The sequence below is a fragment of the Montipora capricornis genome, chromosome 4, assembly GCF_036669925.1.
Source record: "Montipora capricornis isolate CH-2021 chromosome 4, ASM3666992v2, whole genome shotgun sequence".
Classification (NCBI taxonomy): domain Eukaryota; kingdom Metazoa; phylum Cnidaria; class Anthozoa; order Scleractinia; family Acroporidae; genus Montipora; species Montipora capricornis.
Window position 1 is genome coordinate 15,601,754 of NC_090886.1, and position 27,877 is coordinate 15,629,630.

Below are 27,877 nucleotides of genomic sequence, written 5' to 3' on the forward strand. Positions count from 1 at the left end.
TGTTTGAAAGCACTTTTTTCTTTTTACAATGCCAAAACCTGCCGGAATTGAGGACTAGAAGAAGAAGATTTTCCTAGTTCCTGACAGTTGCCACAACTCTGCTACAACATTCGCCAAACAGTAAATTAAATGGCTAAGCTATGCAATTCAAGGAAAATTTCACCACCTGACTCGTGAATTCCACGTTAAATTTCACTTGAAAAACCGATATCGCGTAAAATCTAACTTGGAATTTCATCGTCGGGTGTTGAATTTTCCTTTTATATTTGTCAAAATTCAGAGAGTTGTCCAAAACGACTCCAAATACTCCAACTTGATCAACTTGGTTTTGCGAGATTAGCAGTGCCTTTCATTTTTTCGGGGTTTCTTATTCCGAAACCACTCCTTCGAGAGTGTAAGTCCTTCTTCAGTTTGAGATCATGTTCGACGTCAGTATTCCAGACCAACTAAAAGTCTTTGAATAACTGAGGAGAAAGTCCAGCCTTTCTAAAGACATCCTCTGATGCGTAGGCTTTCTTTTGTCTCCTCAGTCTCACAATCTTTGCTCATAAATTGCCGTGGGACGTGGAAGACCCCTTGCACTGTTCTCAGAGAAATGACGAAGTTCCCAGCACCGTAGTCCGGCCACATTAGGTGACAATATCTCCAAAGACCTTTTAATTAAGTCCCCTTATATTTCATTTTGGTGCTCTTCGCGAAACCAGCCCAAGTTAAGCTCGGTGATCTTAGCGTCAGAATCGAAATCTCGTGTTTCTTTCTCGACCAGTTCGAGATAAAACCAAAACCAATTGAATTGTCGCCTGGTTGGGGGCGTTTTTCCGCATTTAGCACCGGTCGGCTTTGTGCCCTGTGAAATGACGAACCTCTCCAAAGTCAGCAGTGAGAGTTCTGTTCCTTCGTTAACAACGAGGACAAACTGACGGTACTACTCAAAGTTCTTGATAGTGAAGTTTGTTGTTTACCAATCTGGGGCATAAAAAGATCGGTTATTTACCAGTGAGGTACATTATTACATTACGAGAAAATCACGGGAGAAAATTGACCAAGTACAAAATGCGCGTGTGTATGAGTAATGGATGTGGTTTGGCGCTAGCTGTTGAAGAATGAGAAATCCAAATCCATACAAAGAATACACAATCATGTTGTTTCATTGATCAATAGACCCTATGCAAAAATGGCTGCCTTTAAATTATTCTTTTGTTCATATTCAAAATAGCCCAACTAACTTCGTTCAGGATAACAAATTCTTTAGAATTTTTGTCTCAAAAACGAGGTTAGTTGGGCTATTTTGAATATGAACAAAAGAATAATTTAAAGGCAGCCATTTTTGCATAGGGTCTATATCTGTTACTGATTCAGTAAGAGTCAGTTCAGGGCCATACTGTTAAGGTACGGTAAGCCAAATTGGCCAAGAGATCACAGCCAACGTACTATCGACAATAAATGATGCAGAAAAACTATAGTAATTGGTTTAAATTGTTGAATTGTGGTATCCTTACTCGTGAAATATTTGTTAAGCGTCGAATTTGTTCTTTTTATTCGTACCTCGTTGTTTTCGTTCTGGCCCGCCAGCGTTCAGTAATTATTTCTTGTGTATTACCAGGCAAAGACAATTCAATTAATCAACCAATAAACTTTGTTGAAATGACAACAATAACGTAACAATACAATCATTATTATTGACTAGGCGAACTTCGATTTTTTATATTAAGTACTGTACATGGGGCTTTCCGGGGCAATGAAACTCAAGGAACGAAACGACAGGACACAACAACAACAAGTAACCGGTTTGCCTCCAGCCATTTGGGATTCTTAACAGGACCCGAAATGGCTGGAGGCAAACCAGTTGGCTAAATACCATCAAGATGTAGCCACCTCTAATTGTTCCAGAAGTTGCTTTATCGTCTGCTCTTTGATGAAATTGTCTGACTCAAGCTCTTTTACTCTGCTTTCGCGTTCAATGATTTCTCTCTTCTGTAAACAGAACGCAACAAATTATTGACTATCAAACCACAACCCTACAGCCGTCAAGCCATAACTGCCCTTTTATTAAATGTTACAATAATTGGGTTTTAAACTTAAAAGTGAAAATTTCCACCCAAGAAAATTTAAACGCCCGAAAATTGTCACGGTGTTCGGTACCAAAATCCAACTTTTGCGAACTAAAACACAAGCTGCTTTTGAATTAATCCAACAATGGCGAAATTTTAAGGATAGCCAGATAAGCATGTTTCTCACAAAAAGTGCGGCCAGCGTTTTCAAGTGAGCGTTTTTCAAGACTTCGTTCAGTTTTTTAGCGCTTCGAATACCATTAGTGCATTGATGGACGCGAGCCAATTGTCAAGCCGGATGCTGCCCTGGTACCAACCGGGCTTGTCCTCGGTTCTCCCGAACTCATTTTCACCAAAGCTCTGTGAATAGCCAACTGGCTACCTCCTTTTAATTGCCTCTTTCCACAAACGACCCCACGGTTTCAAGCAAAAATCACCGCCTCGTCGTGAACAAAGAGACTTAACTTTCTTTTCAACTTGGTCCGTTTGTCAATAGTTTTGAGGAGGGCGGTGAGCCGAGACGTGTTGCTCTTTATCACAACAATATATAGTTTAAGAACCACCACGTTTGAGGCAAACACCAGGCTTAAAAAGACTGGAACTTTTTACCTAGCAGCATCCAAATTAACTCAGGTTATTCATTAACTTTTCAAACAAAAAGTGGAGCTTTCATTAATTATATTTATGTTAATAATAAATGAAAATGACAGCAGAATCAAGTCAAAGCAAGATTGTCACCACTAACACGTATAATCCACAACTATTACCGAAGTGGCTGATGGTGGATTATTTACCGAGCCGGGGAGCAACGATTGCAATATTTTTGGGCGCAAATCCCGCACTAGTTGCTCGAAGGATATTTGAAGTTGAAGTAGCCAATCAGAGCGCGCCTTGAAAGCTATCTACTGTTTTACTATATACTAGTAAATAATTTTAGGATAAGTATAAGTGGTGAAGAAACCTCAAGAAAGCTCAGGGTTTATGCTAAGGGCCTGGGCAAACTGCTTCAACATATGTTCGATTTTGTTGAACGATGTTGACTGATGAGGTGAGCAAACATCTTCAAAATATCATTCAACATTTGATTCAATCATCAGTCCCAGTCAGCAGCCGTGGTTGTTACTATGGATACGGACATGGATACGTCATTGAGAGAGCAGAGAGCAATTAGTGCGCACGCTAATGTCCAACAATATTGATTCAGGGGGGGGGGGGAGGGGGGAAGGGGGGCAAAGGATTTCAACTTAAGTCATCATAAGCGAAAACAAAGGAAATGTTGAAACATCGATTCATCTTGGTTTCAACATGTTTCAACAAATTTGAAGGGGGGCAAATCGTTTCAACATCGCTGTTCAAAAAATTCGAACGGATGTTGAGGCAAATGTAGAAGCCTTTTCCCCGGACCCTAAGTGGTCCTCTCGTTGATATATATACATTAAGCTTTATTTCCTAATTGCCAAATGGCGAGACTAAACAAGCCAGGCACTTCACATTTAACGCGGCTTGGTTGGATCAGCGCCTTTATGATGTATTTTCATTACTTAGAATCAAGAAAATTGAGGAAGTTTTTTTCAGCTTAAAAGAAGACAGAGACAAGCTAGAGGTAACAGGTCTTTGGATTTTGGTAAAGTATGGTAAACTCTATTGTGTTCGTTCGACAGACATGATATCGAAGCAGCGCTGAAGTTGTAGCATCATAATTGTGAATTTGACTATTTGTCAGAAATAATGTTTAAAAAGGCCGGGACAGCAAATGGTTCTGATAAGAAACACTGACAATTGCTGTATCAAAGGAATTCAATTTCAAAATGTCTAAGATCTTCAACTAAGCAAATAAAGGTTTAGAATCTAAGGGGAAAAATAGCTCAAATAGTATAATTATTCCTCTTTCACATCAATGATATAACCGAGGGAATTTCATGTGCTATCGTTAAACGTTATGCTGGCGAGAAAAAGATTAATAAAGAAAAACTTGATCCTATTTGCGATTGGACGTGTAAATTTCAGCTCCATTTTAACGCTGATAAGTGTCAGTCAAAACAGATCACACACTCACGAGTTAAATCAGCTGCAAATTATAGGGGAAAACCCTAGATGTAAGAATCGTTAAAAAATTTGGTGTATGTATATATCTCAGAGCAGTCGTGCTTATATGGCTGTGAACATCTCGTTCCCAGAGCCAGTGAACGTTTAAGACAGCGGCAAAACTCTCTATACACAAGATTACAATCTCTGAGAACGAGAATGTGAATAAAGCGAACACGTTGTTAAGAGCATGCGCAATCAAAAGAAATGTTGGCCCTGCGTTATAGTACAGCTGCCTGGTGCAAAAAAATGGGCAAAGTGTGCACTTTTACCTAAAAGTATGAAACTTCGCACAGTTAACAATTATAATATATAGTTTACTTTTAGATGTGGAGCCATCTCAGATGCGGCCTGTGACGTCATTAAAACGTCAATAACGATGACCTTGACCTTGGGCAAAGCGTTTACGATAGCTTTTACTTGGTGTGGCCTAAATGTACGTTTTTTATGTTCAACCACATTTTTTTCACTCGCGAAGGTTTGTTTGTTATTATTTAAATCCAAATTGAAAAAAATAGAGTTTAATTTAATTTATAGAGTGATTTAAATGAAGTTAAAACTGGGTTTTAGAGCAATTTATGAATTGAAAAGAATACTTGATCTTAATTTTCACTTCAAACTTTAATTTCTTAATTGTATAAACATATTTTTCCCCTCATTTCGGTTCCTTTTTTAAATTTCTTCCGTTAACGCTGTGTATGACGTAATTTAACATCTAACCGGTCAGCTGATATACCCATTTTAGTAGCCTTCAAATTCGGCACGTGGTGAAAAATGGCTTCCAGCTGTGGCGGCGTGTTTTCTTCCTCAGTTTTCGAGAATGAAGAATGAGTGGTAAGTACTTTATTTTTACCTGAATTTTAATAAAAACAACGCTAATACGCAAGAGACAAATATTTTAACTGTTTTACACTTGTTACATTGATTGTTACATGTATTTAGAATACGATTCAACGTTACATTCATTCACACACAAGTTAGCACATTGCTGCTTTGTCGTATTTAACAGCTGAATGAAAATCATAACAAAGTTCTTTCTTTGGGAATTTTCTTCTAGTTAAACACATAAAATTAATGTATTTGACTATTAAGTACCGTGAATATCTCATTGGTTCTAAAGTGTAACTTCACTTTTGGCAAGTGTCTACTTTATTTTGAAATGTTGCGCCTTGAGTGAAAATAAATTTTCCCGATGCGGCATGGAGTGTCATGATTTTATTTACTGTCAGCTTTCTAAACCACTCCAAGGAACGCTTATAAATTTCAGGACTTTCAAACGTTTTGAAACATCACCATATATTTAATCAAGTTTTATTGTCTCAAAATCTGGCCGCTAAAACATTCCAAGACAAACTGCGTAGCACTTTTCTGTTTTCACGCATATACACGCAAACGAACTAAAAATGTTCCTTTACAAGCGACCAAAAATTATATCGACCATTAAACATTTAATTTATCTATAAAGGACATTTTTTATTCGACTGCTTCATGGTACAAGAATTCTAAGGATATATCCCTTTCTTTGTTTCCTTAAAGAAACCAATCGCACAGTTATATGCATGTTTTTGGCGGTATTTCATTAAAACACTTTTAAGGTAAAGTACGTAGTATTTCTAAGTGTTCTTGCTTTGGTGTAGTTCGTTAAAAAAAACCTCACAATTAACATATTGCTGTGGGAAAAGTTGGCGTTCTCGTTACTATCTCCGAAAAAAAGACTTGATTACGCTAATAAAAAACATTTTTGAAAAGTACTTCAAACGGGAAAGAACGGCTTTAAAAATAAAGCTTTGCTTTATGCTTTAAAAAATAAAGCTTTTTCAAAGCATAGGCCTTAAAAAAACTTTTATTGAAAGAGGGTTCTTATTTATTTCAGCTCCTCAGTACTGGTTGTTTTCGTCATTTTGATTAGCATGTCCAAACGTCACCTCTTGGTCGATGTTTCAACGTCGCCACCTAAACAGGCTAAGGAGGGAGACCCTATTGACTGGGAAATTTGTGTTCTATGCCAGTCGGACAATGGGGACGTATTACAGTGCCCTGCTAAATCAACAAAGGCACCTATTGGCAGTGGCTACAAATCATTAGCAGAACACCTCATTAAGTTTCATGAACTCGGTCAAATGCCGGTTGAGTTAGATATTAACAGACTCGATGAAGGGAATGGTATAGAAGCTACCTTAATAGCACATCGCGCGAAGTGGCACAAATCTTGCCGTTTGAAACTTAACCAAACAAAGCTTAATCGTTTGCAAAATAAGCAAGAAGCTAAGAAACCAAGCACTTCGTCTGCTGTACAAACACGTGGAAAACAGAGTACTAGGATCATTACAGATTGTGTATGCTTCTTTTGTGATGAGCCAGCTGGTTTGTTTGGTGACCTTCATGAAGTTTCGACGAAAGAAGTAGACTGGAAAGTAAGGAAATGTGCACTGGCGCTGGAGGACACTGAACTGATCGCAAAGCTTGCGCCCGCAGATATGATCGCCCTCGAGGCAAAGTACCACACAAAATGCTTGTTAAGGCTCTATGATAATGCAAAAAAGGCTGCAGATAGACAAGGAGAGCCCGCTGATCATCTTCGTGGCATTGCATTTGCGGAACTTGTGGCTTACATGGAAGAGTACCGTCTTGAAGAAGGTGTAAATCCAGTGTTTAAGCTAGCTGATCTAGCCAGTACATATAAGGCTCGCCTGGAACAGTTGGGAGCTGCTGTCGAAGGCCGAATACACAGCACAAGACTAAAGGCAAGATTGTTATCAGTTTTTCCTGATCTAAGAGAATGCAAAGAGGGATGCAACGTACTTCTCACATTTGATAAAGATATCGGAGATGCTATAAGGAAAGCATGTGAGCAGGACAATTTTGATAATGATGCCATGCATCTCGCAAGGGCAGCACAAGTCGTCCGCCGAGATATGTTTGATAGAAAATTCACGTTCAACGGCTCGTTCAAGCAAGGATGTCAGGAAGCTGCTGTACCACCATCTTTACTGGCCCTTATCAACATGATACTGGAAGGGCCCAGCATCAAGCGCCAAACTGCAGTCGCAGCCAATGCAGCAGCTCTGTCAATATCCCAACTCCTGATTTTCAACAGTATGAAACGCCGAAGATCTGAAATCTCTACTCTTGCCCGTCACAGCCCTGAACGTGAAACTCCACTTCCGCTATACCTTGCCATGAAGATTCATGCCGTAACACGTAGTAGAAACCTCATCGATTCAATGTTCAGTATAGGGTTGTGCGTCTCGTACGATCGTCTCTTACAGGTGACAGCTGACATAGCCAATGGGGTTTGCCAGCAATTTGCAGCCGATGATGTTGTCTGCCCGCCGAAAATGCGAAAGGGGCTCTTTACAGTAGCAGCAGTTGACAACATTGACTATAATCCAAGTTCAGCAACTGCAAAGGACTCCTTCCACGGCACCGGTATTTCACTTATGCAACTTCCAACTCATCAGACATCGGGATTCGACCGTGGTGTTTTGGTTATCAATCCCTCTACATCCTCAAGTAAGTCAGTTGCTCCCCTGCCGACAACGTATACAAGTGTTCCGCCGGCAGCACTGGAAACCAAACAGTTCACTGCACCTACCATTGGTTGCGCTGTAATACCCCAAAGTTTGGACACTCTTAAACAGGCTACAAAGAGAGAGTATGAGTGGCTAGAAACAGTGTCAGAAGCCCTCCAGAAACTCAAGTTGGACAAAACAGATTGGATATCATGGGCAGCGTACCATGCCAGTATTCAAAAAGCAGCAACTCCACCTGCTGCAATCACTAGTTTGTTACCTCTTTTCCCAGATAGTGCACATTCAGCGGCAATGATCAAGCATGCAATGTCCATTGTTCAGGCTGCCGTTCAGCATCTTAATCCAGGACAAGTTCCCGTCCTTACAGCTGATCAACCTCTCTACGCTATAGCAAAGCAGATACAGTGGAGTTACCCCACTTCCCTTGGCGAAGAGCACCTCGTGGTTATGTTCGGTGGATTACACATCGAAAATGCAATCCTTAAGGTAAAAAAAATTGCGCAATTTAGAGGAATTATATGTCTTTTTGCTTATTATATTTCATATTTCAAATAGAAAGGGTGTAAACACTTAAACTAAGTAACCTAGAATGGAATGTATCTTATTTTTAGATGCTTGGAGGTTGGTTAGAAGACAGTGGATGGACTCGCGCACTTGTTCAAGCAAACGTTGCAAGCCCCGGTACAGCAGATTCTTTTGTTAAGGCTAGCCACATTACTAAAACCCGGCACGCACATCAAGTGACATCTGCAAGTCTCTATGTGTTACTCCGGAACGCTTATGTGGCAAGCACTGAGTCCGCTGAGCCTGTGCCCTTCGAAGAATGGTGTGTCCAGCGAGCAAGTCACAGCGCCCAGTTTGACTACTGGTTGAAGACCCTATCCCTAGAAATCCTGTTACTCTTGTTTGTGAGATCCATCAGAGAGGGTTACTTCCAACTTTACATCGAGTCACTTACGAAGCTTATGCCCTGGATGTTTGCCCTGGATCATACGCACTATGCGAGGTGGTTAACTGTTCATATCCGTGACATGATGGCACTCCCAAGTAAACAGGCAGCTGTCTTCAAAGAGTTCTGTGAAGGAAAGTTCGTTGTACAAACCACCAACAGCAAATTTTCAGCTATGGCCATAGATCAGTGCCACGAGCAGAGAAATGCAGATGTGAAAGGTTCTGGTGGGGCAATTGGTCTTATGGATGATCCCGCCGCGCTGAGACGCTGGATGGTTGCTGGCCCAGAGGTTTCAAGAATAGTAGCGGAGTATGAAAAATGCAGCATTCAAACCAGCACTGCAGAAATCAGAAGTAAACACCATGAACAACACCATGGGGTACAAGCCGCATTCCAGAAGGACATTAAATCACTAACGTCGGTCCTTGAAGAATTGGGAAATCCATTTCTAGATGATAGTCAAGACCTTTTAGTTCTAGACACCAAAGATATCATGGAGCAGTCTGTAAAGGAAACAGTGAAGAAAGTGGAAACAATAGGAAAGGAGCAGTTCAGCAAGTATGTCAAAGAAAGACTTACTGACTGCACGGTTCCTGTAACAGAGACAATTAGCAAGAACAACCTACCGTTGTTTAGTCGCTCTTCAATCAAGTTACCATCAAGGAAGAACCTACAAGTACAGTCACTAAAGAATGACTGCCATCTATTTTCGAGGCTGTACATCTCGTGCCAAATACGTGATGGTGACCTGGATCAGTTCTTTGCGCACGAAAATCAGTCAGCCCCACCGTCATTGTCAGTAGGAGGAAAGCTACGCAATGGAAAAAAAGCCGATCTTCTGAGTTGTTTACAGTTAGAACGGTTGCAGACAACGAGTGCTCCTGCTGTAGATGCTAAATTCTTGGATGGTGCTGCCGTTGTTCAGATGCTCAATCCTGGTACAGCGAAGACATTCCAAAATTATGCTGATCTGATTTTTATGCCGTATGTGAAATCTCAGCTTCAATCGACCGACAGAGTGGACATTGTCTGGGATGTTTACATCCCAAACAGTTTAAAGAACGCAACCAGGGAAAAACGCGGAAAGGGTGTACGTAGGAGAGTACTCTCAACAACAGTGATTCCAAGAGACTGGAAAGGTTTCCTCCGCGTTGATGAAAATAAAACGGAATTGTTCAGTCTCCTGTCACATGAAGTTACTCGTCAACCAACCACAGAAGGTAAGGTCATTTACGCAACAGATGGTAGAGGTGTTCTCAGTTCACATGCAGAGGCAGACGGGACGAACATGATGCCGTGCACCCAGGAAGAAGCAGATACCCGTCTTTTATTGCACGTTGCAGATGCTGTAAATAGAGGGAGTAGAAAAGTGTGTGTGCGCACCGTTGATACAGATGTTATAGTGTTGGCCATTGCCAGTTTTGAGAAGATTAATCCAGATGAGCTGTGGGTGGCTTTTGGTAGTGGCGCAAGTTTCAAGTACATTCCCATCCATCAGCTCGTTAACACGATTCAGCCCCAAATGTGCGGCACTCTGCCATTTTTTCACGCCCTGTCAGGGTGCGATACCGTCTCGTCATTCAGTGGCCGGGGTAAGAAAACCGCCTGGGACACATGGTTAAGATTCCCAGAAGTTACTAACGCCTTTGAGGCAATCATGCTGATGCCTAGTGAGATTAATGATGCAGTCCTGTCTGTATTGGAGAGGTTTGTAGTACTGCTTTACGAACGTACAAGTGGCCTAACGAGAGTCAATGATGCCCGCAAACACTTATTTGCACAGAAGTCACGAGGTATTGAGAACATACCACCGACCCAGGCAGCACTAGTAGAGCATATCAAGCGGGCCTGTTACCAAGCCAACATCTGGAACCAGGCTTTGATTCTCACTCCTCAATTACCTTGCCCTTCCAAGTGGGGCTGGAAACAAGGCAGTGAAGGGTGGGAGCCGCTGTGGACAACCCTTCCTGAAGCTTCGGTTTCTTGTGCTGAATTGATACGATGCGGATGTACAAAGGGTTGCACGGGGCGATGCAAGTGTGTCAAGGCAGCACTGAAGTGTACTGCACTTTGCTCATGTTCGGGAAACTGTTGACACTGCAGTTAAAGCTACCGAGTGAAATATCCATTGTCGAATGGAACACTGACAGTACACTGAATCGAAGTAGTTTAATGCTCATTCTAACGGTTTGCTACCTACTAAGCACAATCAAGGTCAAAGGTCAAAGTATATCAGATAACTTCAACGCATGCAGCCATGTTCATCTGTTATGTTATGTTATGTGTGTTATGTTTACGGTCGAAAGTTTAATAGTTTTAGATAAAAATGAACTTTAGGAGTGGCACTACAGGCTTTGTAAGCTTGATAACGTTAACAGATATCCCAAGGTCAAAGGTCAAAGCCCAAAACAATAGGCCAGCTGTGTTTTGCTATTTAGTGATGAGACGATTTTAAGCTTTTACACCCACAGAGATCTTCTTTAACATTTAACTGTGAAATCGGAAGATAAATAGGTCATTTTTATTAAAAGGTCAATCAATGTCAAAGGTCAAGGTCCCAATATAAGCCAAAAGTATATGGTTGTGTTCTTTTGCACTTTATTAAGATATTTGCAGCTTTTGCAATAATACAGATTGCTTTCTTAACCATTTTAGCCATAACATTTAGTGTTTCTTAGACATTTTTCACTGTGTGACGTCATTATCATTTTAGTGACGTCACTGGTCAAATCTGAGATGGCTCCATATCTAAAAATAAATGTTATGGGATGGTTGTTCACTGTACAAAGTTTCATGATTTTAGGTAAAAGTGCACGCTTCTGTCACATATCCGCTGTACTATTATCGGAAAGTAGAGTGTATTGGTGTTTAATGGATTGTTATAAGTTCCAAGTTTTCATCATGTAAGAATATGTTTGAAGACGTTTTTAATTCCTTACAGTTCAGTCCTCAAGAGTTAACCACGGTTAATGTAAACTTTATGTGACATCTGCGAGAGTGAACTGTTATGGGCATAACTTTTTCGGAATAGTCAAAAATCAAAATGCTCCTTATTATTGCTACTTCATTCCCTGCATGCGAGCCAAAACAACATAGAAGACAAGAATTGACATGCTTTTACCACGAGCCTGTTGCTTTCTGTTTGCCCGGGCTTACCTCAATAAGCGCTACTAAACCACATCCCACTTTGAAATCATCTTTTCAATTGGAAGCGATTTAAAGGGGCTAGGTCACGCAATTTAGGCAATCTCAGCACTGATCGAATGGTCATAGAATTAACTAAAATATCAAAATAACTGTTCAAAACTATAGGAGAACTCTAACAAAACACAGGGAAGCTAAGAAGGGACATGGATGGACAAAACTGGAGAGGATTGAAATGGATTGAATTTGGGTAAATTTGAAAAACGTCGGCTCACCTTTTTTCAAATTTATACCTGTCTATATCGAAATGTCATTTACACAGCTGGAAAATCATTCTCAGTTGTTATGTGGCCGTGATTTTGCAAATGAAAGACTCTTGCTCTGTCAATTTGACGTTTAGAGCTCATAATTAACAAAATTAAACAAAAGTACCTAAAAAAGCGTGACCTAGCCCCTTTAAGTAGGCCTCTGTAATTAAGCTGTAAGGACAGGATCTCTAAACCGAGGGACTTTGTAAATTTCCCCCATACATCAAACTTAACCCATTGACCTCTGGCGGGTGAGAACACATCCAAGGGCGTTTGATGTGTCATTGGAGCAAAGATTGTGACTACCTACCACATCAGTTAAATGGCATTTAAGGCGTGATATTTTCTCATCCTTCTGTCTCTTTGATTCTTCCATATCTTTTAGTTTGGTACTGACATCTTTAAGCTGCTTTGTCTAAGCGGGCAAAATGAACAAGAAAAGTTCAAAAAAGAGAAACTAATTGATCAAAGAAGTAAAAAAAACAGCTTAAGCCTTGAGAAGTTTGATCAACGTCACTGCAACCGAAAACCCAACGAGTGCACCTGGAAACGAGTAATGATCTAGGCTTAGCTACAAAAATCCGGATTTTTATTTTTTGAGATTTGTAGACGCTGAAAAGATTTTTAGAAAGTCTGGACATGAATTTAGAAAGTTCCAAGATTTTTAGAACTTTTAGACCCAAAAAATCTGTGAAATGCGTTAAAAAATCAATTTAGAGATTGGAATTAGAAAAAAATATTTAATTTTACTTATAACGAAGACGTTTCATGGCCTCATGCACAGCGGTTTTACCATTCAGTTATGTATCCACAATTCCGTTGCAGTCAGTTGCCGAAGAAAAAATATGGCGGAAGCGGACTTACAGTCTCAACAAACGGTTATCCACAATAGCTATTGTGAAGGCGGCTTGATTTACCCTATTAAGTCTTACAAGGATCTGTAAACATTGATATTTTCATCAAAATTTGGTTACGGTTTGGGCTTTTCGATAAAATGTCGAGATGTTTAGAAAAAGAATGAGATTTTTCGAAACTTGTTTTGAGATTTTTGGAACATTTTTAGGAGATTAGCCGGTTAGATTTTTGGGCGATTTTTCGGGATTATTGTAGCTAAGACTATAATGATCTCGATCTTCTGTAACCAGCATATTGTGTGCTGCCCAACCTTTTTCGGTAATTTCTAATATAAAGAGACAGACAATGCCTGAACCTCGTCTTGAAAAAGCGACTAAACGAAGCTAATACACTTGTGATCGTGCAAAGTTTATTGGATATTTAGTTATCATCTGTTCATTTCATCTACCGCGGTTGACAATTTCCATCTCAGTCATTCATTTCAATAGCGACAATGGACTGTTTCCACATTCTCAGTCGTAGCAGACAATTGTCACCTGAAGCTAGTTCTAATGGCCCAGCTCATTGGTAGAGCATCCGAACAAGTCATCGGAAGTTCGTAGGTTCCGTTCGACTCTTGCAAATGAACACTCGGATTTTTCCCGAGTATCACCGAATCACCACTGACGAGTCTCCTATAGCTCATTGGTAGGGCATCTGAACTAGTAATCGGAAGCTCGTAGGTTCGGTTCGACTCCTGCAAGCAGTGGTCGGATTTTTTCCGACTATCCCGAGTCACCATTGAAAAATACTATTGATCTTTTCATTATTCAGCATATTTCACAAAAAAGCAAAACAAAAGAACTCACCAGGTTCTCTTCATAAGCTTTCTTGAGAAAATTGAATGCTTCCATGCACGATTTATTGAACATATTTGTAATGAGAACATCTCCGTTTCTGCAATCGTCTGATTCATCCTTGTTGTAAATTGGCAGAGACTGCTGCATCTCAGACGGCTCACTGGACAATCTCTTTTCCCTACGTAGCTTGGGTGCAATGGGTTCCAATAATATTGCACGACCGGGTGGGTGAGAGCTTTGCCCAAGGGGCAAAAACGCAGGTGATTTGCAGCGTCCATTTGATAGACTGTTGGCTGTGGTATCTTTATTAAGCTCATTTTTAGGTGAAAGGCTCCTTAATGAACTTCTTTTGCGCTTAGGGGTTCTGTTCGTGATATCAGACTTGCCATCTGGACTGATGGTATGATCGTCATCCATATCCACAAGGCGTGGATCTTGTGCGCTGTTTTGTCTCTCCAATCGCCTTTTTCCGTATTCAGCAAGGACCGCCTAAGAGAACACAAAACCATCACCATAAATTAAATTAAGTATAACAGATAAGCAAGAAAATTAACGATAGTAAAATAACATGACGTTATCTATAAATATGTCTTTCTGTTATTTCTAATTTATTCATTTGACAATGATGACATGAAGTCGTCCAAACGTCATGTTATTTTACTATCGTTAATTTCCCTTTTAATGTTTATCTCAATCGTCTTTTATTAGGAGTATAACAGATAAGTTAGTTTTTAACTGGCCGATTTCTTCTTTTTCGACCTTGAAAACCGCGGAATTCCTTTTCGTTGTCTGCGTCATTAATAGTCCCCTTAACCTCAGAATATGAATTTAGAAATCTTAAATTACCACGACCTGCTCCTGTCTGACCTTGTAGCTCAGTCGGTAGAGCAACGGTGATCTAAGGTCGAAGGTCGTGGGCTCAAGTTCCACCCTGTTCAGAGTATTTTCTCTGTCCTTGTGTGGGCCCAATTCCATTAGTAGGGCTAACGCTCACATGGTTTGCATGGGTAGAAAATAGCACTTCATATTAGCCTCTAATAGTTAATTATTCTGTTGAAATATAAGTGCTACACGGCCAACCTTTGCAAAAACGTAACCTTCCTTGTACTTGTACATATTCATTGCTATAAAATTGACATCGTAAATTCCTCCGACCTGCTCCCGTCTGACCTGGTAGCTCAGTCAGGGAGCATCCGTAATCTAATCCGAAGGTCGTGGGTTCAATTCCCACCCTTGTGAGAGTTTTTCTTTGTCCTTGTGTGGGCGCATTTCCATTAGTAGGGTTAACACTCACATCGTTTACATGGGGAGAAAATAGCACTTCATATTACCTTCCAATAGTCAATTCCTTTTAAAGAGGTGCGGCTTTGGTTTCGGTTAATACGACACAGTGACTCTAATTTAAGTACTACGACATAATTATAGAGTGTTTTCACGTGACGTCACGGTGGCCATGTTGGTGTCCCCAACTAATCTTCCAGGAATCGAGCTCTATCATCGTGCAAACGCTTTCTTTTGTTTCGATGGAAAAACAAGGTTATTGATCACGTGAGTGAAAACTCTCTATAAAAGATGCCTGATCCCAAGCTTTTGTACAAGGCTAGATAACAAGGAGGTACGTCCCATACGGCTTTCTACAATTGTTTTGGACTCAACCCCGCCATTATCGAGCAATAGGGAGTTTAAAGGCCTCGGCAAATGGCTTTAACATTTGCTTCAACGTCCGTTTAATTTGAAGGGGGAGGGGGGAGGGGAGGGGCAATCGGTTTCAACACAGCCATTCAACAAAGTCGAGCGGATGTTGAAGCAAATGTTGACGCCGTTTGCCCGGGCCTTCAAAAACTCATTAATAATTCATGAGCTTAACAGCCTATCAAAACATCGATAAAACGTCACGTGGATGAGCTTTATACTTGATAAAACACTCCTCGTTAGTATTCTTTATATAATCAATACTAATAAGGCATAGGTTGTTTTTCTTGTATGCTGATATTCACCTCTCACAATTTGAACCATTGTTTTGAGTCTAGAGGGACACGCTCTTTGAGGAATGTTTTTGAAGCCGTTCAAAAAACTCGCAGCGCGTGTTTTATCGGGGTACGCCTCGTGTTTTTAAACCCGATAAAACACTCCTGCTCGTTTTTTAAACATTACTTAATAGGGAGCTTTAGCAACGACGACGTCAACGGGAACGAGAACGTCGTCGTTAAATGAGAATTCGCGTTATTGTATTCGCTTTGCGATTATTCCAAGCATTTTAACGTGACAAAGGTGTGGCAAACCCTCAAGAAAGAAACTAATATAAAAGGCGCTCAATTTAGGAGAAAAAATCAAAATTTATCCTCAAGCGCCGACGTTCACCCTTAAACCTCAAATTTGGTCATTTGACTTTGTTGATTTGCTGACAACGGCTAAGAAATAGACAAAAAATGAAAAGACGCACGTGCAGTGCGTGCAAAGCTATTGTTCTTGACCATTAAATATGCAAATGTTTAACGTTCTCGTTGCCGTCGCTGTTGTCGTTGCTAAAGCTCCCTAATAGACCATATTCGTATTCTCAGTATTGGACTGGAACTAGCTTGCAATGGAGGCTAATGCGGGGAAATCTTTTCAAATGCAAATACCTTTTAATATATTCCCCCGCATTAGCCTCCATTGCAAGCTAGTTCCAGTTCAATACTGGGAATACGAATATGGTCTATTAAGCAACGACGCCGGGCAGTTACGGCATCGGCAACGTCACAAAGCAAGAACACAGTATTGTTTAAAAGAAGGAGAAATAGTCATGCTGCACGTGCGGTACGCATTTTAGTTCATTTTCGGACGTATTCCACACAAAAATACAACGTGAAATAACCAAATTTCAGATTTTGACAAAAATGTGGGCATACAACGACAAACTTTCATTTTCTATCGTTTTCTTTAAAACAGTTCGCACCAATCCACCTTCGAGATAGCACGCCACTATTGCACAACGTGCAAACGACAGAATAATCGAGTAAACACTCACGAGAGGACTAAGTTTCCAACAACGATCCAGTTGTCCTTACTTAATCTCCCTACTAAGATAAATCCGGGGTTTCCTTGAACTTTGCGTGTCTCACCTGTGCTTCAGGATAGTCTCTAACAGCAGATACAACATCTTCCTTTGAGAGAACAAAGCACTCCACATATCCAACCGTTCTTACATCAGCAGTTCTCCTGCCAAATAGGCAAGAAAATTTGAATTCTTTATGGCAGCATAACCATTTTTCCATCTCCAAAGGACACCACGGAAACCAAAGGAGCATAAGCATTAACCCGATTAAACATTCCTCATTAGAATTCTTTATAGGTTGTGACTAGAATGCGTACTGCAAAATATGGTCAGACACTTAGGGTGCGTTCGATAGACCCTATTCCGGAATAAGAATTCATGATTTAAAACGGCATGTTTGGCGTTTTGAAGCAACAAGGATAAGAAAAATATGTTTGAAATAGCATTTTAGCGGGTGTTTGACAATTTTGATGTGAATCTCCTTCAAAACGAAGGATTTCTAACTTCTATTCCACGTATTCCTATTCCGGAATACGGTCAATCGAACGCACCCTTAGTTTTGTGTATATAAGATAACAAACGATCTTGCTAAAGTTTTACTAAGTTTAAATATGGTGTCACCAGAACAACGTATGAAAGCTAACCATTTCGAGTCGGCACTTAGACCTAATCACTAGAGATCATTGCCTAACGTAGCAGTTATTCTTGGCCTCAACAGAGTGTTGTTTATCTGCCAAACCGGGTTAACACTGAGGCTGTTAGGTATCGTCACCAAATGTTACACCTTTATATGTGTCACGAAGTGTCTCACCTCTTGTAATAAGGCCCGGCTTTTTTTTTTTATGCTAATATTTTCCTCTTACAAATTGAACCTTTGCTCGGACTACCGAGGGATACGCTTTTTGTGGAATGTTTTTAAAGCCGTTCAAAAAACTCGCAGCACGGGTTTTATTGGTCTGCGAACACACTATTTTTGGGGGAGAGAAATACGTCTGCGTTCGCAGGCTTGGCCGAGTGTTATCGGGTATAAACGCGGCTACGCCTCGTGTTTTTAAACCTGATAAAACACTGCTGCTTGCCGGTATTTTAAACAGCGAGTACAAAATGCAGCGAAAGTGTCTTGTCCCAAACAGGGAATTTTGCCTTACCTGTTTTGTCCTTCACTTAAACTGAGTATGCCTATCTCACCAAAGAAATCACCACCAGACAAGACTTTGAGAACTTGACCTTGATCACTGCAAAAATGTTTGTTTCAGGAAAGACGAAAACGCAAAAATATATCTTTATTGATTAGCAGAGGGTCAATTTACTTACCCAGTGACCTCGATCTTGCCATTTATTATAACGTACATATCTCGTGCAACCTCGCCTTTTTTACAGACGAGGTCACCTGGGGTGAATATTCTCAACTGCATCTTCAAAACAAGTTGGTGCAGAAATTCCGGCTGACATTTTTGCAAAAATGTTACCTAAAAGATATAAATACAACAATTAGTTCAATCCAAGTAGTTTGTCAGATTTCTCACAAAAATTCGCAATGGCAAATGTAGAAGGTTTGTTAACACGAACTTTTAACTAAGAACAGTATCAAGTGCGAACACCATATTTCAATATGCGCTTAAAGTTTAAGCTTAAATTAAAGCTTCAAAGCTTGGGTGCGGTAATTACCGCTAATTATTATATAGACAGGAGTGTTTTACTGGAAATTATTATTCCACTATTACGCCATTTTACCATATTTGGTCAAGAGAACGCGCAAAATATGAGAGGGTAATACACTGTAGTGTCCCGGTTTGCTCTGTTTAGAACAGAGCAAATGCGGACGGAACGGGAGTTTTTCAATGAAGGAAATTGTTTTCAACAAGATCCAAAGCCTGAGAATTTAGCGTGTCATCGCTTGCCACTCGTCATTTTGTTTATCCAATCAAATAAAGATCTTTGGCTGACTTCTTTTTGTGCTGTTTACATCGTTCGCACGCGCCCTGAAGGGCAGATGATGCACTTTTTTCAAAACACTCTTACCAAATAACACCTTCTTTGTTGTGGAATAATAAACCTCTTATTCGATAGTTTAACATATAATACTCGCGGACATTTTGCTCATTGCTCGTATTTTTCCTCGCCCCTGCGGGGCTTGAAAAAATACTACGCAACTCGCAAAATATCCGCGCGTATTATATGTTAAACCATCGAATAAGATGTATATACACCACTCATTAAATTCACACGAACCGGGGCCCGAGTGGTGTATTTTCCATATCCTCACTAGTGAAGATATTTTTGACGTCATTTCCCGCCTTTTGCATGGTTGTTTGTGCACAGTCAGTGAAAAATGGCGAGCGATAGATTGGTAAAGTTCTCCGAAGCTGACGTAAAAAAGAAAATGCTGACACGAAGAGTAAAACTTCATACAACTTAAAATTATTCAAGGAGTTAATTGCAAGTGAGAAAAAAAAAAGCGAAAATCGAAGAAATTCCTGCCGCCGAGCCGCCGAGCTACAAGAATTTGCGATAGCGTTTGTGCTCGGTGTTAGAAAGAAAAATGGTGAATAAAAGTTAAAAACACTCTTGTCTACATAATAAAAAGAAAATTACACGTTAGTTAGAAGATATGAATTTTATGTTCTCTTGGCAAGAACAATATTTCACGAGTGAGAGCAGCAAACGAACGAGATATTGTTCTTGCCACGAGAACATAAAATTCATATCTTCTCTCCACCGTGTAATTTTCTTTTTATTATATGGCAAGCAATTCTCCGAATTTTACAGTATGCATATGGCCAATTACCACGGAATCGATCCGTGTCTGTCTGTTTTTTTCTCTCTCTCGGGAAATAGAGTATTTTCACGTGAAATCACGGCGGCCATGTCCTTAAACAAAGGAACGACGGCCATGTTGGTTGTTGAGTTCTGTTATCATGCAAACGCTTTCTTTTGCTTCGGTGGAAAAACAACGTTACTGATCACGTGAGTGAAAATACTATCGTGAATAAGGCCTATTACCTCTTACTAACCGAGAGCGAGTGCCGTACTGGGCCCGGTTGTTCAAAAGCCGATTAGCGCTAATCCCAGATTAAAAATTAACCAAAGAATTTATTTCTCTACTCCCACATGCTGTTCAACGTTGATATTCGGCGGAACTTTACATTTGAAGAAGTCAATCTTGAAAAACAAAAATAGGCAAAAGGAACTTTCACCGAAAAGGTGAAAGTATGAAACAAAAGTTTACGATAACCCTGGATTAAGTTAATCGTCTTTCGAGCAACCGGGCCCTGGGAAATATTGGCCCGAGGTCATGGCAGTACGGACCGAGCACAGCGAGGTCGCGAGGTCCGTACAAAAACAACCGAGGGCCAGTAATCCCCGGTAGGGTCCAAAGCAAGTGAGTTTAGGAAGTTGTTTATTATATGGCATCGTTTCTTTGAGCGATTGGACACCGTTTGGTGATTATTCGTAATATTCGTCTTCCATAAGCGAACTTTCAACGGTAACGTTTTACATGTAAAACTAAATTCCGCTGGCTATATTTGTATTGTTATGATGAAAAAAATTAAATTCCGCTTTTCATCGCTTAACTTGAATAGCCGCCATTTTGGTTTCAAATTGTCATGCAAATTAGCCATGTGTTATGCTGGGGGCAAACATTGGAAAAAAGACAAATTGCGGAAAATCGTCTCTTCGAAATATTGAAATAAAATTGCTAAAAGTACATTTTAGAATTTAGAATTAAGTACCTTTTATATTAATTTTGACATTTTGACTTTCTACTTCGTTAGCTGCTCATTTTTCACTAAAAAACGTCGAAGTAACTTGTGTAATCATTCTATTTTACTGCTTAGGAGATAAACATTCAATGAACGTGAAAAATCACATCTGTTTGCCCCCTCAGAAGTGTGTAGCAAATCCCACATGACGGCCATCGTGAATAAGGTCTATTGCCCCTCCCGTGGAGGCGTTTCACTCAGTCATTTGCATAGCTCACCAGTGGACAATTGAAGGCGACAATTATATCACAAAGCGCTCCAGGCTTATGTGCACATACACAAAACGTGCTCTGCACGTGCAGTGCGGTTTCTCTGCCATTTGCTGTACAATGACCAAATTAAACGTTTTGTGAAAAACCCGCTTCAGCACATGGCGATGAATTTTCCATAGCTTCACAGCCAATCGTACGAGCTTAACTCGATTCTTGGAATGCTTTTGCTACGTGATCTTTTATTACAAACAACACAACCACAACGAATCTTTCTTTACAATAATAATCAATGAAGATATGATAGCCATCCCGCAGGTAGCAGGGCTAATATTATACATTTACTTAAATGCTTAATATTAGCTGCAATTGTATTTTATCTGGAATACACCGTATAATATCATGGATAAAAAATATGGTTAGAACCTTCACATTACTGACAAATACGGAAGCTGAAATCGATAGAAAGGAAGAAAGAAAAAAGGACTATTTTAAAAGCGAAAACAGAGTTACTGGACGAGCAAGTTAAAGGCGACCGTTATATCGTAGCTATAAATTATAAATTATCGTATAGAAATCAAACGGTAGATTTTACTTTAGGCAACCTCGTGATAAATTCAAGTACACCAATATTTTCTTTTTCTAATTCTAGTATATTAAGTAGAGACACACGTAATTCCTTTTAAAATCTACTTTTATTGACACGACGTAATTTTTGGTGGTAAACTATTCCAAACACGGCTGCCGGATCGCGAAAAAGAATTATTTTTAATTTCAACTCTGGAAGATTTGACTTAATAGTTTCCCCTTGGGGCCGATCTTGTGCCGTAACAATGCACATTTTCTGCTTTCGTGAAAAGCTGCTGAATTGAAGAAGGAGCCGCATTAGTAGAAATATCATACCTAAACGTTTTTCAAAGTAAATCATCGGAATAGGAAGGAAGTTGGACTTGAGGAAAAGCAACTTTACATTAACGCAGCTTTCGTCTTCTTTTAATTGAATTTACCTTGTTTTTGTAAAGTTATAATGAGAATCAATGACGAAAGAATTTTTTCATATAAGCCAGTCAATTATAGTTCATGTTCACCTTTTTCAGTGTCTCTAAATTCACGTGCAATGCGATCTCGGTTTTTAGTTTGTTTGGGAGCAAAGTCAAAGAATTCAAGTCGCCTCCTCCAGTACTCATCCGGCCTCTGAAAACAAAAAATAAAAAATAAACGATATACAGTGGCCTTGTGAATAAAAGCTGAATCAAATTTCACAGCTTAGTCCATTGATCGAGAGAGGCTATGATCCTCGCAGTTATGAACGCAATTTTTGCAATTGCGTACAGAAGCCTGAAAATTCCAGGACTTCAACGGGGTTTGAACCCTTGACCTCGCGATACCCGTGCGACGCTCTAACCAACTGAACTATAAAGCCACTGATCATTTGAGAGTTCATAACCTCCCGTGATGAATATTAAACTGCGGATATGAAATCAAGTGAAGCTATGATCCTCGCAGTCATGAACGCAATTTTAGCAATTGCGTAGAGAATGACAAATAAAATGACCAGCTCCCAACATCAGTGGCTTCATAGCTCCGTTGGTTAGAGCGTCGCCCTGAACTTTTCAGGCTTCCCCACTCCACGCAATTGATAAAATTGCGTTCATAACTACGAGCTTCACTTGATTTCATATCGGTAGTTCAACATATGATTCATTCCATTCGTTTAGCCCATTGACTTATGCTTAAAATAGAAGTAAACTGTTTTCTGGTCAAATGTGTGCCTGTACCGTTACTAGGTCTGAGGGAGGCGGATGTTGGGGCAACAAAAAAAAATTAAAAGGTAACTTGTCCGTGAAACTGTTAGATTACCTTGCCCAAGAATAGTCGTACCACATGACAACACGCCTCTGTAAATCCTTTGGAACATTATGCTTCTTCATGTACTGTTTTGTGTTGTCCTGTGAAAATAGTAATTATCCGGATCACTTCAAGGTTCTGTTTCAGCACATTTGCGTCGCCTCTGATCGACCCAAGGTTCTATGTCTATGTAGGAGAACATGCGCCGTAGGGTTCCCTATAGCCAATTATTGGCTATTTGGACCTTACGGCGCCTGCTCACTCCTCGTGCTAACACGAATGCACCAATTAGAGACTCTTTTGATTGTTCTTCACGAAAACCAATGAGAAGACATTTTGTTTCAGGGTTCCCCAGAGCTCTTCTCTCCCTCAGTCAAGAGAAGAGCTCCGGGGTCGAGATTGGTTTCAGCAGGCAAGTGAAAAAAGATACGGAATGTGTATTTATTGGCATATCAGTCCTGGCGTCAATAGACCACAAAACAATTAATTGATAGGTCTGCAATCCTGTCGTTGGACAGATGTAATTGTTTATACTGCCATACAAACAAATGTTCACACGAACAGGACAATTCATAATCCTATTCGATATTTAAAGAAATGCACAAAGTTTGAAGCCACTGTTTTCATTTTCATGAGGGAGAATACAAGATACTTTACTTACTCGCTGTTTTTCAAAATCCATTCTGACAGCATTTCTGTTGACAATAATGCTTCCTGCATTTCCTGAGCAAAGAGCAGGTGGTTATTAGTCTACTAAAAATAGATTTCCTGCTCCTTGAATAGATTCATAGAAAAATAAGGAAATAATTTCATTAAAAAAGTTGGAATTTGTCTTCGGACTAGTACAGCATTGTACCAAAATTTACGAGATCCCTCTTCGTACGGGCTAAGTGTGGTCTTGTAGTTACGTGGCTGCGCTGGGTGGATTTGTATTTTAACTTCACTACATTTTGCAAATAGCCCACTGGTTACGTTCTGCCAGTTGAGGTACTCAATCATTTATGATTGATTTGAAATATTTTCTCCGCTGTTCACTGTTGTACAACGCATTTGGGCATTCAATATGGAAAATATGGTACATCATTTTTTATAAATATTATTACTTGTTCTGATAACTGATGAGAAACATTGTTTTAAACATGAAGTGTGATAGTGCAAGACCTGCATGGCTAGATTATCAATTTTTGGCAAAGGGACAATGTGTGGGAGTCTATGTTCATTGAATGTAGCAATGCTTACGTTTTCGGAAGGGATATGTAAATCAGCTCAGTTTCATCTAGGAAACATTTGTAAAATCAGAAAGTATCTTACAATGACTCCATACGGAAACACTTATACATGCTCTTGTGAGTTCTAAGTTGGACCACTGTAATTCCTTACTTAATGGGCTACCACGCTTAGCCATGTGTAAGGTGTCTGACTATCTCACATTATTTTCGTTTCATTTTCGATCGGATTTGCGTTTCAAAATCCCTAGTTGTAATTGTAGTTTTCTATTGTCACAGCTTCAGATTACGGGAATGCAACTACTGTTGCCATTAATAGACCATACTCGTATTCTCTGTATTGCACTGGAACTATATGCGGGGGAATATATTAAAAATTATTTGCATTTGAAAAGATTACCCCGCATTAGCCTCCATTGCAAGCTATCTCCAGTTTAATACTGAGAATACGAATATGGTCTATTGTTTGGAATCCTTTACTTACCAACAATGGTGGCAAACATGAATACACCAGTTAGATAGCAAGCAGTTGTGTAAAGATATCTAAAACAAAACACAGATGTACCGTAATTTAGTGATTGTCCCTAAATGCACCCGTAGTCCGTGATTTGACTTAATCACGAACATTTAATTATTTTCATATTTGTCAATTAATGTCTCTCGATAGAAATTAACTTGAGAAATTCATCGAAACAGGCTTTTGTGAAAATGACAAAGAAAAAGCATTTGCCTGATCCCACTTTATTTTTATCCCTTGCAACTATGGTAACATGCCTTGCTCGACGGTAACAGGGCTAAATGAAAAATTCATTAATTTTATTCAAACGAAATAGGCGGTTATTTTCCTTCTGATTTTCTGTTATCTGCAGGTGAGGCTTATTTTCTCTGAAACTGAGCTTTAAATTATGCCCCACGGGGCTAAATGTCCGTTCAGTGATTTTAAAAGTAGGCGCAAACTTTTAGTAAATTTATCACTGAGAAATACGTGTCTCTCATGAGAACTGAAAAAAAAAAAAGATACAAGCTTCAGATCGATAATGCCTTTTCACACCGTCAGCGAAAATCACGAACGAATAAGGGGACAGCTGGCCTATTTTCCAAAGAGTATGCTTCAACCTATTGAAGGCCGCCTAATTTAATGTGCCATGCAATTGTGTCATGTAAACTTGTGTGATGATAAGCATCTGTCGGCGATTTGAATGCGAATTTATCACTTCTGCTTTTCTTGGAAATACAATTCTTCTTCCAAAAACTGGGCGATTGACAAACCCTCAAAGTATTCTGACATACGCTGATTTAAACGTAAGGAAAGCGGCAAAATTCAACCTTAATTAACCATAAATTCTGCATTTGAATATCAAAGACCGATTGGGAAATGTACATACAAAAACTCAATTAAAAGATAAATGACCGAATAGAAAAAAATGAGCAAGATGAGTACATGGCCACTGAAATTTTGTATTTTTGTACGCAAGCTGGATTTCTACTTGTTTAGTAAAAGCATTTTTTATATATCACACCAGTAAACTCCTGAGTGAAACTAAGTGATGGCAGAATATGATTACGAAAAATCGATAAATTGCAGAGGATGTTTAGTGTTTTGAACCACGGATATTGAATGGAACAGAAGTTATCCTTTGAAGTTAATTTAAGACGTCTTCTCCAAGTTTCTTCAATTTTCCTTGTTATTTCGCATCCGATTCCAAATCTATATCTATTATAAGATTGCTCTTTCCAAAAAGGCCGATAAGAAAACCGAACTGCACGTTTTATGCTAATCAATGGGCAGGTGTCCGTTCACGATCACGCAGTGAAAACTTTTGTCGACCTCGTTTTAATAGCAGCAACGCTTTGACGCAAAAAGCATCATCTGGACTTCATTTCCATTAGTTCATCTTTTGCGGAAGCGTGCGTTATTGTTGTTGTTTAGTCCCAAACCGAAAACATAAACTCAAGATTAACGTCCTATTGAAGAACAATATCAGGACCTGCTTCCTCCCACTACAGCTTAACTAAGGAGCAAAAAACGGTCAAGTTCTAATTAAAAACTTTTACCGTCTAGAAAGCTTACATAATATTGCATTTCATGTAAGTTGCCCATCCTTTTCAAGTTTCACTCGAGTAAACAATTCCTTCCATTTTATTGTTCCTGGCTGATGTCTTCCGATATGGCCTTGCCAACATAAATCTTTATGTTTAAGGAAACTTTTTTTAATGCAGCCTTTTTACTTTGTGGTTTTATAAATATAAAATCACTGAGCTTTGTAAACTTAAAGTTCAGTTGCATGTTTTAGACGGAGAGTTTTTGCGGCCGCAGAATTACTGTTAATGGAAATATTAAAATTATGCAAAACTGAAACATAAAGTTAATCTTTGCACAGAAAAATAAGAAATGTGATATTGTAAAGCATAAATGAAAATAGCACGTTCATAATTTGGGTAACTATAAATAAAAAGGTAGTTACGAAACAAAAGTGAATTATTTCGAGTGATTTATCTTCATTGTCATATTTCACACATTTAGGAGAGCTTACTATGTTGCACTATCCACTAGAATTTAATAGCCAGTATACTACTCACTCTAAATTTGTTGTCGGTTGTGGAAGGTCTCCAATAGTTGTTAGTGTCAAAGTTGACCAGTAGACTGACTGTAGATATTGTTGATACAGTGAACCATTGCCTTGATAAACCCATTTGTTTGTTCCAAATCCCTCGAGTCTAGATACCATAAAGTAGAATCCTGCGTTCCAGTGAATTATTAAAAACATCAAATGCATGAGAAAGAATACACGAAGAAAGGTCGGATAGTTAGCTTGCGATTCCATCGCCGATTTGATCCTAAAGCTCTTGTATGCTTTGACAAGACGGTTCAGTCTCAGGAGTGGTACAGGACCAAACGCTGCATACAATAAATCGGTAGGGATCAGAGAAGCGGTGTCGGCGATAAATTCAACGGAACAAAAGTAACGCTTCGATACCCTTTTTGTTTCGGTAACAAGAATACCTTCTTCCAGAAAGCCTGTTCTAGCAGCGATTACAATGTCTAAAAAGTAAATCACGTCGCAGAAATAATCGAAAACGAACCACGTTATTTTTAGCCAACCGCTCTGGGCTTCAGGAAACGCTATCCTCATTATCAATGTCCACAAATTATAACGAATAGCAAAAACTAAAACATAAAACCAAACATAGATCTGTAAGCAGTCTGGGTCGAAGACGACAGTCTTGTCTTTCCAGTGCACCGCATGGTCGTATTCGTGCATGGAACCGGTTGTCAATTCGCTATCCATTTCTTTTTCGATTTCAATTGTAGTCGATTCAGCAGTGTCAAAATGGTTAGATTTTGGTTGCTTATTATCTGAAGAATTCTTTTTACTGACAGCACGAGATCTCTTGCGGTGTGGTGGGGTGACCTTTCTACTTTCTCGTGTGCTAAATTTCTGTAGAAAAGGATCCACGGTAACGGGTGATCTCCATGTTGAACCGCGACGTCGCACGCGCGAGGGTCTAACAGCGTTTCCGACGGAGAACGCGCTTCGGATCTGCTTGGACATACCTCGCCATCTCCCCATAGATTCTACACTCTCAAATTTTAAATTTCCTCCATTGCTTCGTCTTTTAGAAGCTGCAGTAGCCGCAGTAGTCTCTTCTTTTCTTTGCTGAATTTTCCTCGCGTTTTTTTCGTCGTCTGCGGAATCGTCTTTGTTTACAAACCGCACTGCTTTTTCCATCATTTCTGCCCGATAATTAAATTTTTTTTCGCGTTCCTGTGATGCTACCTGTTTCACTTAGCGAACAAATTACAAACGTATTTGCTGTCAACGTCATCTGTAGCTAACAAATAACAAAGCGGGACTGGAAACATCACACCAGGAAGCCTACAGGATCAATTAGCCTTTAAAAGACGGTAACCCTCTTAGTTTGGTGAACTTAGCCATCAAACCTTTTATGTCTACAGGAGCAGATTTTCATTTGGCATGCCTTTTCTTCAAATATCATTTGAGTAGTTTGCATGCACCAAAACAT

General features: G+C 39.6%; 1 protein-coding gene across 2 annotated transcripts; it reads right to left on the bottom strand.

Moving 5' to 3' along the window:
• LOC138045661 (cyclic nucleotide-gated channel alpha-3-like) lies at positions 1 to 27,877 on the bottom strand. 2 transcript variants are annotated; one of them, XM_068892236.1, is made up of 12 exons: positions 26,432 to 27,877; positions 24,336 to 24,394; positions 23,287 to 23,348; positions 22,638 to 22,726; positions 21,866 to 21,971; positions 18,119 to 18,273; positions 17,953 to 18,039; positions 16,872 to 16,968; positions 13,777 to 14,256; positions 12,384 to 12,488; positions 1,876 to 1,974; positions 1 to 966 (listed from the first exon to the last, which is right to left on the bottom strand). In XM_068892236.1, the coding sequence occupies exons 1-12, from the start codon at positions 27,583 to 27,585 to the stop codon at positions 874 to 876; spliced, it is 2,586 nt and encodes an 861-aa protein (XP_068748337.1). In that variant the 5' UTR covers positions 27,586 to 27,877; the 3' UTR covers positions 1 to 873. The 2 variants fall into 2 exon arrangements, with proteins under 2 accessions (XP_068748337.1, XP_068748338.1); XM_068892237.1 differs by having other exon boundaries at positions 834 to 966; positions 1,859 to 1,974; positions 26,432 to 27,687.